The sequence below is a fragment of the Arvicanthis niloticus genome, chromosome 12, assembly GCF_011762505.2.
Source record: "Arvicanthis niloticus isolate mArvNil1 chromosome 12, mArvNil1.pat.X, whole genome shotgun sequence".
Classification (NCBI taxonomy): Eukaryota; Metazoa; Chordata; class Mammalia; order Rodentia; family Muridae; genus Arvicanthis; species Arvicanthis niloticus.
In genome coordinates, this window is record NC_047669.1 from 8,798,409 (window position 1) to 8,816,335 (window position 17,927).

The window sequence follows — 17,927 nt, forward strand, 5'->3', positions numbered from 1 at the left end:
CCTTCAGCAGCTCTTTGGATGGACCGCTTCCAGCAGTTGGAGCCTGCAGCTCTTCCACAATCCTGGCCTTCCTGAGTCTCAGGTCTCTGCAGGTCGTATCCTTCTCTTCCCCCTTCAACAGTCTCTGCCCGCAGCCACTCTGAAGACATCTTCAAACACCCCCAACCCCCACCTTGCTACCTTCGAGATGTGCTTGGAGCTAGCAGTCTCTCTTGTGCAACCGTCTTGGTCTACACTGCTTAAAAGACCTCCAGGTATGCAATACCCGTGGCAGTAAGCTTTATTGAAGCTATATGGCAGCATGGAGAGGCAGTGCACAGGTCTCTCAAACTGCCCTGAGGCGAATTGGAAGATGGCTGCTTAGACAGCCAGGCGCGCAGGCGCACAGCCTCCACGTTTAGCTTAGTCATTGTACTCTGCAAAGGTGCACCAAGCCTGCTTATCCTTGGGGTCTTGGGTGAGGAGGTGTTCTTTCTGGGCCGCAGTGAGACTCCTGCAAGTGGAGACATATGGAAAGGCCATGGGGTGGGATCATCCAAGGTTGTCATCAATGGCACATCCTCCAGAGCCACAGTAGGGTGCTATCTACAGGGATAATGGCTGAAAAACTTCTAAGGCAGTAGTTATTAAAATTGTGGCCTTTGGGACAGATGCAGCAGCCATGACAACTGCAGAGGTCTCTGTGGCTTCAGTGAAGTCTCCTTGGGGCCCCCATAATTGGAGTAAAGTCTCCTCAGGGCATTTACAGATGAAAGACAGTTTCCCTGAGCAGTTGTTTGGCAGTTAAAGCAAGCAACTCACTACATCAGGAAAATATGGGCTCTTGATTGACAGTTCCTACATCTTCTTCAAAAACAACAGTTGCTACTGACTGTGATGGGACTTTTGGTAGAAATGGTACTCACAGCCTAGCTAGACTCAGGGACTGTGAAAATAATAGATAGCACTCCAATCTAGCCTCAGACCCTGTCCATCCTGGGCTACATCTGACAGCTATCAATCTAGTAGCTGAGCTGGTCACTTGGACCAATCTTGACAGCTTCTGTCTATTAAAAAGAAATAAAAAAACATCAAGAAGTGCTTGAAACTAAGATTAACATATTCTGTGGTAAGTCCGGTCTGGTACTGAAATGGGGAAGAGTGTCCTTGGGTGTGCATAACTGGGTTGCTAGTGGGTCTGTGTCTTCATCTCATGAATTCAAAGAGTAAGGGCGACTTTTAGAGGAGTTTTATTCTTACAGAAGGAAGAAAGATGAAAGACACGTGGCAGAAAGCAGAGCTCCAGAGAGATTAGTAACGCTCCGGAGGGGGCTCCACGAGAGGGGGAAACGTGTGAGCTGGCTGTGCAGGATTTCAAACAGCACTTAAGGAAGGAACTGGACACAGTCCTTTGTAATGAGATTGCTCAGTTCTCTGAGCAGTTCACAAGTTGACCCAATGGAGGGTCTACATGGTCGATGCATGTCACCCGAGCCAAAGCAGGGAGATGTTCGTGTTCCGTCCATTCAATTAGGGGGCTTTGAAACCTGCAGGAGTGGAAGACGTCCTGAGTGGATGGCGGCCAGAGTGAACATGGACTCTGATCTTGGCCTGGCCATGTTGTGAGTCAACTGACTCATGGAACAATGTGGCAAAGCTGATACCCATATGGACCAGGCTTAAGAGAAATGGCAAAGCTTCCCCCAGGAGTGAAGTATGAATATTTATGAATGATTGGCTATGTGAACAAAGACTAGCAACTCTAGCTTCCCCCTTTGATCAGAAATGAATGATCAAAGCTGGTAACCACACAGGGAAAACTATTTTTTCGGAACATCTGAGCTTAGGGCCGAGACCATCCAGCACTGTGTGACTATGCAGCTTGAAGACAAAGGTGCTCAAGGGAGTTTAAACTTCAGCATTGGGTTACTGGTAGTTTTACTGATGCTAAAGGTTGTGTGCTGTTGCTCACAGAGGAAGAGATGACGTGATGTGCAGGAAGCCAGAGCGCTCTACTGGAGAAGGGAGGTCCAAGCGTGCAATGAGGAAATGGCACACACACACACACACACACCCCAAATTAACTCAAGACAGGCATGTTCTCAAATAACTAATGATCTGCCTTAATACTTTAAAAAAATGAGAACAGACGATCCCAAAAATGATAGATGGAAAGAGAAAATTAGGTAGGGCAAAAACCAATAAAACAAAAATGAAAAATGAAAATATTCAATGACATGATGAGTTTGTAAAGACAGGCAGAACTGGGAGACCATCGCCATAAGGGATCCAAATTAATAAAACCAGAGATTAAAGGAGAGACACTAAAATGTGTCAATTAAATTCAGAATACCAAGACATACTGTTAAAAGCTATATTCTACAAAACTGGAAAGTGGATGAATTTTCAGGATGCATATGACCTAGCAAAATTAAACAAAAAGTGAGATAGTAACCCACGCAGATCTATAACAAGCAACAAGAGTGAAACAGTAGTAAGAGCCTACAAGGAGAAATCCCAGATCGGACGAACTGACTGGAGATCTCAACCATATCTGCAAATAAAAAGCTAACACCAATAATTCTGAAATGGATCCATAGAACAAGGAAAAAAAGAAACACTTATAAATCCTTCTACAAAGCCAGTATTGCCTTCATACCAAAGCCAAATAAAGACAGGGGAAAAAAAAAAACCCACAGAGCAGTCTCCCTGATGAATATAGATGCAATATTTCTCAATAAAGTATTTTCTAGTTGAATTCAAAAAGGAAAAAAAGATCAGTCACTATTATCAAATAGGCTTCATTCCAGGGATACAGGGTTGGTTCAACATATGCCATCTATCACATAAACAGACTCAAAGACAGACATAATGTGATCGTCTCAACAGACATAGGAAAACCATCTGACAAAATTAAACATTGCTTATGATGAGAGCTCTGGAGAGACTAAGGATGGAGGGAACATATCTCCACATAATAAAGTCTGTGTGTGACTGAGAGGACAGAGTCAGCAAGCCAGAGCCAGGGTACTCCATGACAAGCAGCAAACTGGCTGTTTGGGAGACTAGGCTTAAGCTTCCATTTCCCCGAACTGGAAAAGTCCAAAACAAGTCAATTCTGGAAAAATCACCCCTCACGGGCAGCCAATCAGGAAACTGCCCACCACTTAACCTGAGTTAACCTCATGGACACCCAATCAGGATCTGTAGATGCTGCCCCACTACCAAGCTTGAACAAGTATAATTAATCAGCAAAAGTCCCCGAAATGCCCCAAAGCCTAAACCAATCACAAAGGCACCCATATCCCTGAGATAAAACCAACCAATCAAGGAAAAGAAAGGTAAAAGTCACTCACTCTTACCCTAACAGGCTTTAAATTGACTCTGTAAATTCTATATGCTGGTCTCCCATCCCACAGCATGGTGGACCCCTCCATGCAGGTTCTCTGAAGAATAACCACTCTTAGCTCTTAGCTGTTGCATAATGTCTGGGTAATCGTTCTTCGAGAATCACGAACCTTACATGACAAACCTGTAGCTAAAATACTGCTAAATGAAAACCAGCAATAACAATAACAAAAACCAACTCAAAACATTTAAGGCCAAGAACAAGACAAGGGCGTTCCTTTTGCCTGCTCCTGGTCAACGTAGTGATTGGAGTCTTAGCTACATCAGTAAGACAGAAGAAAGAAGTACAAAGAAAGACAGAGGAAGTATCTCTGTTTCCCGATACTATGATTACACACATAAGAAACCCTGGAAACTCCACCAGAAAACCTTGGAGCTGATAAAAAGCTTTCAGCAAAGAGCAGGATGGAACATTAACACACAAAAGTCCCTCTACCATCAACAAACACACTGGGAAAGAAATCAGAAAATAATCCCATTCTCAATATCCTCAAAAAAGAGACAATAGCATGTCTTTGATAAACCTATATAAAAGTAGTGGAAACTCTATACGAAAAACTTTAAAATTCTAAAGAAAGAAATTGAGAAAGACACTTAAAGATGGAGAGACCTCCCTTGCTCATGAATTGGAAGAATTCATATTGTAAAAACAACTACCTACAGAAAGTCACCTACAGAGTCAATGCAGTCCCAACCAAAGCTCCAGTGACTGAAGACAAGGCACAAGACATAGATACTGTGGTGACAATTCTGGAATTTTGGTTTCTTTACAAAACATGGAAATATTGTAAGAATGTGCTTTTGTTTTAATCCCATGTGTGGGGACACAGGGCTGCTTTGGACCGTCTGCAGCAGCAGACTATGATTTGCCTTGTGCTCTAGCAGAGGTGTGGTTTTCCTAGCTGCAGATACTTTCTGTGATTCTGTGATGTTTGGAATTCTGAGAACTTTTCAGAGGGTATATAAATAGGTATATATAGGGCCCTGAGAGATAGGTTTGGTGGCTGGTGGTTGTTCAAGGGGGTTGGTTGTGGTTTGTTAGTGGTCATGCTCAAAAGGAAGCAAAAGAAAGAAATTAGAATCAGGGATCCTTCCTCTCTCTCTCTCTCTCCCTCTCTCCTTCTTTCTCTCCTATCTAGTGATAAGGGGAGATCTGGGGGGGGGGGGAATGAATAAAGGGTAGGAAAAAGAAGAAGCCACAAAAAGCTGGAGAGATGACTCAGTGGTTAAGAGCACTGACTGTTTTTCCAGAGGTCTTGAGTTCAATTCCCAGCAACCACATGGTGGCTCACAACCATCTGTAATGGGATCTGATGCCCTCTTCTAGTGTGTCTGAAGAGAGTGACAATGTACTCACATACATTGAATAAATAAACCCACAAAGTAGAAAAGACAAACTACAGGATACCTCCATCAAAGAAAATGTTAAATCAAAAAACAACAACAACAAAAACAAAAAAACAAAAAACAAAAATCCAAAAAACTCCAAGCACAAAACATTCAGGAATTCTAGGGCACTATGAAAAGACCAAATCTATAAATAATAGAAATAGATAAAATAGAAGAAACACAGGTCAATGGCACAGAAAATATTTTCAATAAAATCGTAAAAGACAATTTCCCTACCTAAAAGAGATGCCTATGAAGGTACAAGAAGCATACAGAACACCAAAATAGATTGGACCAGAAAAGGAAGTCCCCTCAGCACATAGAAATCAAAACATTAAATGTACAGAACAAAAAAAGAATATTAGCAGCTGCAAGGGAATAAGACGAAATATCTATAAAGGTTTGCATTTGAGTCTTCAATGGAGACTCTAAAAGCTAGAATTACCTGGACAGATGTTCTACAAAATTTAAGAGACCATAGATTCCAGCCCAGACTACCACATGCCATAAAAATATTAATGTCAATAGAGGAGAAAGAAAGATATACCAAGATAAAGCCATCTTTAAGCAGTATATCTACAAATCCAGCCCTACAGAAGGTGCTAGAAGGAAAACTTCAACCTGAAGAGGTTAACCACACCCAAGAAAACACAAGGAATAAGTAATTCCAGGCCAGGAAAAATAAAAAAATCACAAAAACAAAATAACAGGAATCAACATGGCTCAGTGGTGACTCTGTCTGGTTATTGGAGAATTCCAGACTAACTAAATGGATGTGGGGGAAAAAAAGATTCATCCTTCTACTGCATGTGAGAAATACACCTTAACATAAAGAACAGACATTACCTCAGGCTAGAAGTATGGAAAAAAGGATCTCAAGCAAATAGACCTAAGAAACTAACAGTTGTTTGCTTTATGATATGAATATCTGACAAACATTATTTTAATATAATATTTACATAATAGACATCAAAACAAAACTAATCAGAAGACACAGGGAAGGACACTAACATACTCATCCAAGAGAAATCCACCAAGAGGACATTTCTATCCTTAACATCCATGAACTAAACACAAACAGGGCACCCACATTCGTAGAGAACCGTTACTACAGTGCAATCCCCATCAAAACTCCATCACAATTCCTCACAGATCTTAAAAGGACAGTTCTCAGCTTCATATGGAAGTACAAAACATCCAGAACAATCCTGAGGGATAACAGATTGCTGTAGGTATCGCCATGTCCAACTTCAAATTGTACTACAGAGCCATAGTAATAAAAATCAAATGGTATTGGCACAAAAAATAGACACGTTGATCAATGGAATCAAACTGAAGACCCAGATATACAGCCATATACACCTATAGACACCTGATTTTTGATACAGAAGTCTGGGTGGGAAAAGACAGCATCTTCAACAAATGATGCTGGTCAAACCAGATAGCTGCATATAGAGGAATCTATAGATCCATACTTATTATCCTGTACAAAACTCAACTCCAAATGGATCGAAGGCCTCAAAATAAAACCAGATACATGGCACCTAGTAGAAAAGAAAAGGGGGAATAACCGTGGACCCATTGACACTGGGAAAGACTTTAATGAACAAAACACCATTGGTCCAGGCACTGAGATGAACAATTAATAAAACTCATGAAACTGAGACGTTTCAGCACAGCAAAGGACACCATCATTCAGACAAAGTGGCAGCACACAGTATCAGAAAAGGTATTTACTAACTACACATCCAACAGAGGGCTAATATCCAAAATATATAAAGAATAAAGAACTCAAAAATCTGGATATTATAAAGACAAATAATCCAATTTTAAAATGAGGTACAGATCTAAACCGATAATTCTCAAAAGAGGAAACTCAGATGCCTGAGATGCACCTTAAAGAAAAGTTCAACATCCTAGTTATGAGGGAAATTCAAATCAAGGTACTTTGAGATTCCATCTTAAACCTGTCAGAATGGCTAAGATCAATAAATAACACAAAAGACAGCTCCTGCTGTCAGGGATGTGGAGTAAGGGGAACACTCATCTATTGCTGGTGGGAGTGCAAACTCGAGCAGCCATTATAGACATCAGTCTGGAAGTTCCTGAGAAAGATGGAACTCAATCTACTTCAAGACTCAGCTATACTACTCTTAGGCACAAACATAAAGGATGCTTTACCCTACTACAGAGTCACTTGCTCAACTATGTTCATTGCTGCTCTATTCATAATATCCATAAATAGAAACCAACCCAGGACTGCAAACCTACCCACCTAACTACTGCTGTAGAAGATATAGACCCTAGAGCAGAATCTACTACTGTCATTTTCAAAGACCCATACGATTTATGTCTGTATTATAAGTACTTACCCTTATAGCCACAGATAACTAGAGATCTCCCCAGCATCAAAGAAGCTTGTTTTTGCAGTGGACAGATTACAGAAATACACAACTGGTCAAAATGTAGAGAATACGTGACAATGGGGTCCCCTGCGGATCATCTACAATGCAATTTCTGCCCTTAAGGCTCAAGGAACATCACAGAAGATGGGGCAGAGACATTTAAGAGCCAGAGGTCCAGGATACGCTAGGCTGTGTAGTTTCTTGTAGACAAGGCAGGGACTCTACACACAGGAAATCTCAACAATATGTTTTCCCAAACAAGATCTGCACAATAACAGACCAGCCAGTATGCCCGTTCAGACAGGAGAAATTTCATAAGGCCTCACTCCCAGATGAGGAGCTACAAGCAATGGCTTTTGGGATAGGAAGAATCACAGTTCTTCAGGTAAAAGCCACCTACTAAATTATCCAATCCCAATTGGTTATCCCATGAGACCACCACAAAATGGACTCAGTAGTTTTTTTTTTAGGGGGGGGGTGTTTGGTTTTTGGTGTGTGTAATTATAGAAGAGGTCGTTGACTTGAGATGGAGCAGGAGACATGATAGAAGTTGGAGTTGGGAGAGGAGGAGGGGAAAGTTATGTGAATACAGTATTCATGTATTCTCTAAAAGCGTTCTAAGTTGAAAAAAGAAATCAAAAGATAGCAAATGCTGGGAAGGATGTGGAGAAAGGGGAATCCTTATTCACTGTTGGCAGGAGTGTAAACTTGTGTAGCCACTATGGAAAGCAGTGTGGAAGTTTCTCAAAAGCTAAAAATAGAGCTCCCGTCTGACTCAGCTGTACCACTCCTGAGAATGTGCCTGAGGAGCCCACTGCCGACTGCAGAGATGCTCGCACTTCTTGATCATTGCTGCTCTGCTCAAAATAGCTGGGAAATGGAACCAAGCTAGATGCCACCAACTGGCGAGGGGATAATGAGTGTGTGGAACATGAAACCAAATTATGAAATTTGCAGGAAAATGGACAGAACAGAAAAATATCACCCTGACTGAGGACACACAGTGTGGAAAGACAAATTCCATGTTTTCATTCAGATACAGACCCTAGACTTCAAATTTTAGATTTGTGTGTTTACCTTGAAGTGACCCTAGGAGGCCAGGAAGCCTCTAGAAAGGGACCACTGTTGGGGATAGGGAAGGGGGCCTCAGGGGAGAGGGGACAGCAGAACACATGAGGTACATGGTACAGGGAAGGAATACTGTGACAGGAAATAATGAAGCTGGTATAGACATGGGAGTATGGGAAAGATTGGGAGAGTTAGCCAAAATAAGGATGTGTGAGAAACTCACACAGAAACCTAATCTGAAAACTAACTTAAAAATACAGTTTAAAGCCAACTGTGGTGAGTTTGCAGCCAGCATGTTCTACATAGCAAGTACCAGAACAACCACAGTTATATAGTGAGACACACACACAAAAAAAAAAGCACTGAGAAAAAAAAAAGGTTGACTAGAATTACCCAGCATGGATAGATAATGCTTCCCAAGAAAGTCCTGAGTCACTAGTGCCAGGTGTATAATAGTGCCCTATGGAAAATCGGCTATGCCGGCCCAAGAAGTCCTCAAAACAACACTGGCTATTGCCAACATTGGTTTGCCCATGAGAACTTAACAGTGAGACCAGATTGCTGAAGGCACCACACATCTTGGTTACAGGACATAGACAAATCACACTGGAAACCAGATGGAAGCTTCAGCCCTGATAGCTAGCTTTCATAATGCCAGAAGGTTCTACGTAGGCTGCTGTCAGAGAAAAGTCATCAACGGTCTTACCCAGTTGTGACACCTATGTATTAAAATACTGACCTGCCAGGCAAGATGTGCTCACCTATGTAATAACAGCATGACAGTTATGGAGTAACTAATCACGTTGTAATTAAATTGGAGGCCCATGGGAGGGAATGCATACCTCATACTATGTGATATTAATTTTCAACTTGGCAGAATCTAACATCATCTGGGAGATGGACCTTTGGACATGCCGATTGGGGATTATTTTGGTTACATTAATTGATGTAGGAAGACTCATTTTAACTGTGAGTGGGAACACTGGCGGGTACATTCTGGACTATATAAATTTGAGAAACATAGTTGAATACAACATGCATTCATTGCTCCTTTCTCCTTATTTTAGATGTAATCTAACAGCTGTTCTAATACCCCCACCCCCGACTTCCCTGCCGTGATGGACTATGCCGTGAACTAGGAGCTAAAATTAATTCTTCCTGCCTCAGTTGCTTTTTGCGTCAGCTACTTTTCTGTTGCTGTGAAGCCCAATGACAAAGACAAGTTATAAAATGAAGCACGTCGTTGGGCACATGGCTCCAGAAGGTTAGAGTCTACGATAGTTGAACAAAGGCGTGGGGGAATGAACAGCTCAGAGATCACACATCTCAAGCCACAAACAGGAAGTTCAGAAAGCTAACTCAAAATGGCAAGTGTCTTTTGAAGCCTCAAAGCCCAGTCCCCAACAACACACTTCCTGATCCTCCCCAGACAACAACCACCAACTGAGGACCAAGTATTCAAATGCCTGAGGCTTGCAGGTGACATCCCATTCAAACCAGACTTTCGTCAGAGTATTTTATCACAGTAATATAAACCCTGTCAGAACACAGATGTCAGAGGCCCTAAGGAAGATCCTCCTTGTGTTGTTTTATTAACTGAACATGGTATCAAACTGTCTGCTAAATATTTATGTTTAGGTTGTTCTTCTCAGCGCTGCTCAGTTCTCTCTTTGCAGCGAGTGAGCTAACACAGAGACTCATACAGAAAGACTTCAGCATGTGTAGATAAGCATCCCATTTTATGCTATTAGTGGGGTCGACACATTCCTGAGCACAAGTTTGATGTGAGGACAGCTATCAGCTTTCTCCAGCTCTGACAACTCAAAATGGACTCGCCCAGAACATCAGTCCACATCTCCCCTTGACACCTGCACCCGCCAAGGTCAGGACCTTGAATCTTACCAAGAAATACAGCTGAGAAGTTGACTAGTCAGTTCTACCTTCTTCTCTGCTATGTTTTGCTATCACCTTCTTGAGTATATTCTCTGTAGCTACAGTTACAGGAATGACAGAGCTATCCTTTAGGAGAAGCAGATGGGCATTGCCCGGGGACATTAAAAAGACACTGAGATTCCTTAGAGAAATGGGAAAAGAGAAAACTAGACTAACACAAAGACTGCAATGTTAACTCACTAACAAGCATATTTGCCTGGAAGTTTTAACAGCTGACTTCTCTAACCAGCTCTTTATCTCTGTGTAGGAAACTGATACATAGGCATTGAACTATACCCAAGTGCTTCAGATAGCCTTGCTAGAAGACCAGGCTTCCCACCCATCAGGCAAGGTCCTGAAAAACACTTCCAGCCCAGCCTCTCTGTCTCCATCCTTCTCCTAGACAGTCTTTCTTTAGATATGCTAATATCATCTTAGGTGACATCAAGTGCCACTCTGACTGCTTTCAACCAGAAAGGAACAGACATCTGCTGAGATGCATTCTGCAGGAAATGGAGCTCATCTATTGTGTGACTTTATGAAGTCAACTCTCAGTTCTGCTAGTGGCACCTACATCATATCATGCACACCCACTCAACCCCGCCTGACACCTTCCGATCACTTTCTCTTTCATAACCCTTCGCTTGAATCTTATTCTCCAAATCCAGTGACCTCTTTACAGCTCTCATGCTTCTGGATTTCATTACTGTAAATGACACTTTGCCGGTTCCTAAAGCACTTTCTCCATCGATGGCTCTAATGGACCCGAGAGCTGTTGGCTCTGCTCATTAACTTTAAATCCCTCTGTTTGGGTTCTGAGTCAATATGCCAGCATCAGGCACACCTGGATCCAGATACACGCTCTATTGCTGACTAGCTATATGCCTGTGGGGGAAGTGACTTGATTTTGCTAGGTCTTCTTTGTCAGCTTTAAAATGGATGTAATAACATCAATAGCCAAGAATATGCTCAGTATAGTCACTTTCGTTTGTCACAAAGTGATCACTGAGCCAATGTGAACAATCATCTCTGTGTCCCAGGACTTAGCTCCCGGGACTCTGCTGTCCTTTTCCCTTGAAGAATCCATCTCCAATTGCTTTGACTAATACTTCAGCACACTCCCGAAGTAATGATTCCATCCTCTTCTTCAGCAGAAGAGAAATCACGAGTGTAACCAGCTATATCTAAGAATACTGGCTTTGTCTTATAGCGTCTTGTTTCTGCACTCACTGCCCTTGGTCCCCCCAGCACTCTACTCTGAAGACGTTTCTTCTCTCCTCATCTCAGGCTCTCTGGCACTTTGTCCTCGTGCATTGACTCTCAACGCTGCTCTAAAGAGCACGCCTAAGGTTTTCCTTTATTCCTCAAACTGTCCTCTTGTTCTTGGTGATATCACATCTCACCATGGCTCCAAGGGCAACCTAGAAGTAAACAGAAAACTTCCATACAATCTCCAGCCCAGATCTCTCCCTCTGAGATCCTGAACGCCGCGTGCAGTTGCTTACTGATGTTATTATATGATGACTAAGACAGCATGCACTCAGCAAAAGCAAACCTGGCTTCAGGACCACCCTCCCCGTCTCACTTGAGCTCCATGCACCTCAGGTGTAAAGGAAAAAAGCCTACAAGTTGTTCTTAATAAGCTCCCATTCCTACCCTCACCCCGTCTTCTCACGCCATATCTGTCTCCTCAAACACCTCTCAGATTCACCACCTATATCCATCTCTAGTTTCTTTTTCCTTCTAAATAACTGTAGACTCGGGGAAGAAAGTCTACTTTCAAATACCTTTATATGATTGACTCTCTCCCATCTCCCTTCTGTGGCTAAGCCATGCCTTTTTCTCCCCCTCTCAAAACACACCTTAGAAACATTCATTCATTCATTCATTCATTCATTCATTCAACTCAATATCATTCTTACCAGGACAAGGTTAGCTAACACCTTAAGAACTCTACTTTATTCCACAAATCTACCCATTATCCAAACACTAACTATGCAAGAATGCGCCCATGAGTGTATATTTTATATGTCTTCTGTAAGCATAGACATATTTCAGTTTCTTCTATTTTATATGGTTATGGACAGCAGTTTTAATATCCATCACATATACTGAACTTGTTTAGTTGTTCTGGAACTCTAAGGATGATGGGATAGCCGCCAATTCTGCTTTCTCAGCTGCAATAAGCAAACCAATAGCGCCTTAGACTCTGTTTAAAGGGTGAGTCCCAGCTTTATTCATATTGTATTCTGTTTCTGTAACATCTCATGGAGAGAGAATATATAAGCTACATACAACAGATTCAAAGAATCCTGCCAGAAAATGGTTCTCAGATATATTAACTGATTCTACTCAAGTTTAAAAAAAATGTATTTTGGTAAAAAGGTGGTAAGAATTGATACCCGACCAAGTTAGGAGACAGAAATAGCACACCTGGCAGCTTTGAGTGCCACAGCTGCTCATGAATGAGACCCTTGAACCGCTGCCAGTGCAGGAAGCACAGGGCAGGAGTGGGAGCCTGGCACAGCGAGGAAGAATGAAGGTCTGAGGACACAGCTCAGCAAGCAAAGTTCCTGCCATGCAAGTGAGAAGACCCCAGTTTAGATCTGCAGTCACACATTAAAGCCAAGCATGGACGCCCGTGGCTGCAGCCTTAGTACTCCTACCGTGACACAGACCTGCCAGTCTGCAGACGACAGAGACCCTGACTCAAAAAAGATAGAAAGTGGAAGACAGACCCAGGGACTCACATACACCCTGTATGTACACACACATATGTACAGACATAAACATTGTGTACACATATGCATACACAGAGACACCACACATACACAATCACACATCCACATGTATGTACACACACAAAAGACACTACACATACACCCTCACTCACATACAAGTACACACTATGTACACACATACACATTGCACATACATATGGATACTACACATACACACATATATACACACACATATACACATATGTAAGCAGACACTACACACACACACCATCCCTCACACACAAACAAATGTACAGATACTACATATACTTAACATGCACACACACACCCAGAGAGAGAGAGAGAGAGAGAGAGAGAGAGAGAGAGAGAGAAATCATGAAGAACTACCAACATCAGTATAGCTGATTTAGCGATCCTTTCCTAAATTTCGGTTATATGAGAAGAAAACAGTAAGCACTGTGAAACCAATCTGAGTTATCTGAGCTCAGCCTTGCTTCTTTTTTTTGAAGAGGATTGCACATTGACGGAGCACAGCTCAAGAGTCGGCAGCAATCCCTGTGTCGGTGGGACTGCAGCAGTGTAGTTAGCCATGTTCTCATTTACCCAGAGGGACATAACAACACAAGATGGAAAACCGTGCACTGGGCAACCAGGTAACTGCAGAACAGCCTTTACAAGCGTTCCTTAATGAACTTCCATCCGCTTCAAGGGCAGGGCCACGGGCAGGCTTCAGGACTCCGGCCTTCTGCTCTATGACACCTTACCAATAACTAGAGTGAAGAGACGGATGTCTACTAAAGGCACAGTGACATGAACACAGGAGGAATAATACACACATGAAAAGATACAGAACCTATGCACGCCCGATAAGAGAGCCAAGACTAAAATCAGTGACTTCGAAAAATGGACCCATTCTCCTCAAATAACAGGTAGCAGGAAGCCGTCTTAAGGGATCAGTGCTTGCCTCCAAAACCACACTACAGCTTTGAGAAGGGCGAGCCGTGGATCAATTGGCACAGTTTTAAAAGCTTATATAGTGGCTTTAGCAGACAGACAGCTCAGTCTGAGGAGCCGAGGCAAGCTTGATATGATGAGGTACAGGAAGGGAGAAGGCAGAGCGGCAGGCACCTCAAAGATGAGAGATGACGGCTTGCTCCACACTGGCCAGCCCAGAACTTAGGGGCTCCGCATCTAACCCTAGCACATGTGTCCAGAACCAAACAACCCTGATGGTTAGGAACATGAGTGCTGTCCTGTAAGAGGAAGCACAGAAGGCAATGGTAGCTCAGAAACAGGTCAAAACTACGGCCTCAGTGGAAAATTATGGCCATGTCTACTCAGCCAGTCAATGCACATCAAGTTCAAACCTGTTTTGGAAAGTCTCCCTCCCTCGAGAATAGCCAGGGATCCAGAGAAAGAATGGCCCATATGCAAGAAATTCTTAGTATATTTAAATATGCATATCCAAAGAGTTGAGGCAGCCATAATTTGGCTGAAAAATTAGAGTGCTGTATAAGATATTGTAAGAAGAGACACAGCAAGACGGTTTCATGAGTTGAAGATATTCGCCCCATAAGCCTGCAACCTAAGTCAGATCCCCCAAATCACACCAAGTTGTCCTCTGATCTCCACACGTGAGTCATGGCTCATATGCACGTGCACACATTCGCACACCCACCCACGGACACACGCGATTTCATAAGGTACACGTAAGAACAGAGGAAAGAATGTAGTAAGTTCGGGTTCATCTCCTTGTAAGGGAGACATTGTGAGAATCAAGGTTCATTAATGAGGAGCAGTCTGTCTGACTAGATGCACACTTCCCAGGAGTCAACTCTACCTGGAAAGGAAAGCAAGAAAGGCAATGGCTGGGGCCATCTTGTCTCTGCATCCCACCGTTCGGATGGGACTTCTGCAGGAGGTGGGCTCCCATTAAATCCACCCGAGCGTGTGTACGCTAGCTCCCACACTTCCTACTCTGAAGCCACACTCTTGGTGAGAAGCAAGAACATTCTGTTTGGCCTCCTCAGCAGAGGAAACAACAAAATCAATATTCGGTCTCCATGTACCTTGAATTTATAAGGAAAAGGCAAGGACTTTCTATCCTTTAATTTATTAAATTCAACTTAGTCAAATATTCTCAATTAAAAGCAAATAAAGATTTGTTACATATTGCATCTCTCCTTGTAAACCATTTCCTCCTAAATAACAGGAAAAAAAAAGTTGATTGAGGATCACTTGGAAAACGGGTCTTACGCACTCCAAAGCCCTCTTAATCTAAGATTATGTGGAAACGGACTTTAGAATGTTTCTAAAAAGAAATGATTCAGCAGTCAGATTAAGCTAAATGCCATGAAGTAATCAAATTGTGGGATTCTGATTAAATCGCCGTTTAAGTTTAATCTATTTAAAACTCTCAGGATAAATACAAAGGGCCTAGAACTAGACTAGTCCTGGCTTGGCTCAAACGTTCTAACTGGGTGTCTAAGGAGTTTGCTCTTCAAACTGTTCTTTTTAACTTCTTAGAAGCCATTCTTCATACTTTCCTTCTCAGTCTGAATACGATAAATAAATGAAAATCACAAGGACCTCGGGCTCTTTCTGTTCAACAGCAGCCAGGAAGGACAGACAAGAAAGTGAAAGGGGCATGTCCATGCCCACCCCCGCCGCTGAAAAGGCTACCCTGCTGGCGCGCGTTTGCTCTGGAGGCTCTGCCACCAAGCAAGTATATAAAAGAAAGGCAAAGAAAGCCAGACCCAGGCTCCCGTGGGTAGGAAGGTGCCCTTTTGTGACTACAGCTAGGCTCCCCCGGGATTTCCTCCCGTCGTCCGGGCTGCGCCGGGCCGCAGGCGGGCGACCGCAGGCCGACGAGGCTCCACTTACAGTGACACCATCCCAGGTGACAGCACCAGTGCAGCTTGAAGCACTTGCCGTGGCTGTGCGTGGCACAGATGGACAGCCCGTCGCACGGCTGGAAGTCGGGTCTGCGGGCGGCGCAGCTCCGCGCCAGGGCCTGAGCCTCGTCCACTTTCTCGCTCTTCCAGCCGCGCTCGGGCGCCGTGGCCGCACTCATCTCTCCCGGTGACGAGCGGGGCCCGGAGCCCGGGACAGAGCAGAGGCGCGGGGTGGGCAGGGAGCGGGCGGGCTGCGGGCTGCAGGAGAGGCGAGCACCCGCTGGCGGAGGAGCCGCCCGGGGAGGGAGCAGCGACCGGGCCCGGCCTGCCGCCTCCCCGCGCCCTGGTCCCTTCTGCGCCCTGCTCCCTCCTCCCGTCTTTCTCCTCTCCTCTCCTCCCTCCTCTCAGCTCCCTCCTCCTGTCTCTCTCTTTCGTCCTCCCTGCTCCCTCCTCCCCACTCGGGCTGCCACGCCTGCACGCGCACGCGCACACTTAGACTGCCGCGCCCCTTTGCGAGCCCATCCCCTAGCGGTGGCGCTGTGCGCGTCGCCTCGGAACCCCGCCAGTCGGTCCCACACGCCCCTCGAAGCGGAGGGAGGGCCGCGAGGACGGTCGGCGCACGTCCCGCATGCCCTCGGGTTGGGAGGTGGGGGGCGTAGCTCTGGCTACAGCCCAGCCTTCTCCCGCAGCCTTTAGGCACAGGGTCTAGCCTGGCTCTTGGCACTCCCTCCCCGTCGGGCCGTGGCGTCCTGCGGGGCACACACTCGCCCCGCGGCGGTCCTGAAGCCTCCTGTGGTAGCCGGCGGTGACCTGAGACCTCCCGGGTTCTTCCCAGAGCCAGCCGCCTGGAACTAGTCTTGAGTGTGGGGCGTGGGGCAGCCAGGGTGGGAGGATGTGTTAGGTTTCTATCTAGATACGTGTGTGGGGATGCACTGAGTGGCTTGCAACGTCTGTGTGGCCATAGACGTTACACGCCAGTTGCACAGTCGTGTGTGTGTGTGTGTGTGTGTGTGTGTGTATGTGTGTGTACGCCCCAGTGCGTGAGCGTGATTAACTGCATCGCTGCATCGGTTGTGTGTGGCCGTATGGTGGGCTGGAGTGGCGTAATGAGTTTATGCATGAACTGTATGTGTGGAGTTGACACGGATGTGGGTACACAGAATGACGTGTGGCCCAGTCTGGCCAATGGGTGTGGCTGCCCAGGCTGCAGCTCCCCTTCCCACTTCCCCCAGTCTGCTTGTTAGTCTTCCCTGCTGGCCACAACTTGCTTCAAATGGGTTTTCCATCTCAGGCTGAACCAGAGAAAAGAAAACGAATCTTTCGTTCCGAGAGCAGTGCAAGGAAGCAAGGAATTGGCTCCCCCCACCACGCGGGCCAGTACCCAGTCTAAAGGACGGAACGCCCTCCCTCTGCTTCCTTGCCAAATGCTACTCCCGGCCCAGGAAAATGCCTGTAATTGCAGAGGGTCGGGAACAGAACCTCTCAGCACAAATGCTAGGCTGGAACGTGCTTTCCTCAGATCTCTCTTCCCTTTGCTTTATCCCCTTCCTGTTAGGCAATGAGATCTATCCTGGTTTTAAACGAAATTCATCCTCAAGCCCTCAAAACTCTTTGCTGCCATAAGCAATCTTTCATAATTTTCCCTTTTATTTAACCTTGGCTTAGGAAGGAAAATCTAATTCGCATATGTCTGACTCTGTGAAATCTTCATGTGTCAGGGACTGAGGAAAACTCAGACGGCAAAAGCTGTTTTCAACAACTGTTCGTTTTAAGTGACAAATTCTGGCTTCCCACTAACCTAACGTTGAAACTGAAGTAAACACAAGACGTCATTCTTTACCTGCCTCCCAAGTGTCCATCCGGTAAGCCGCTCACTGCTGGGAATTGAACTCAGGTCCTCTGGAAGAGCAGCCAGTGCTCTTAACCACTGAGCCATCGCTCTAGCCCGGCCAACCAATTTTTTAAATTAATTTATTTTTATTTTATGTGCATTGATGTTTTGCCTACATCTATGTCTGTGAGGGTATCAGATCTTGTAGTTACAGACAGTTGTGAGCTGCCACATCCCTGCTGGGAATTGAACCCAGGTCTTAACAGCTGAGTCACTCTCT

General features: G+C 44.6%; 1 protein-coding gene across 1 annotated transcript in view; it reads right to left on the minus strand.

Moving 5' to 3' along the window:
- C12H3orf70 (chromosome 12 C3orf70 homolog) overlaps window positions 1-16,266 on the minus strand; it is a 42,373-nt gene extending 26,107 nt beyond the window's left edge. Inside the window, exon 1 of the mRNA XM_034515080.2 lies at window positions 15,806-16,266. Within this exon, the coding sequence (XP_034370971.1) occupies window positions 15,806-15,995 (190 nt within the window). The 5' untranslated portion in view covers window positions 15,996-16,266. The remainder of the gene's footprint in view (window positions 1-15,805) is intronic.
- Between the last annotated feature and the right edge of the window lie 1,661 nt (window positions 16,267-17,927).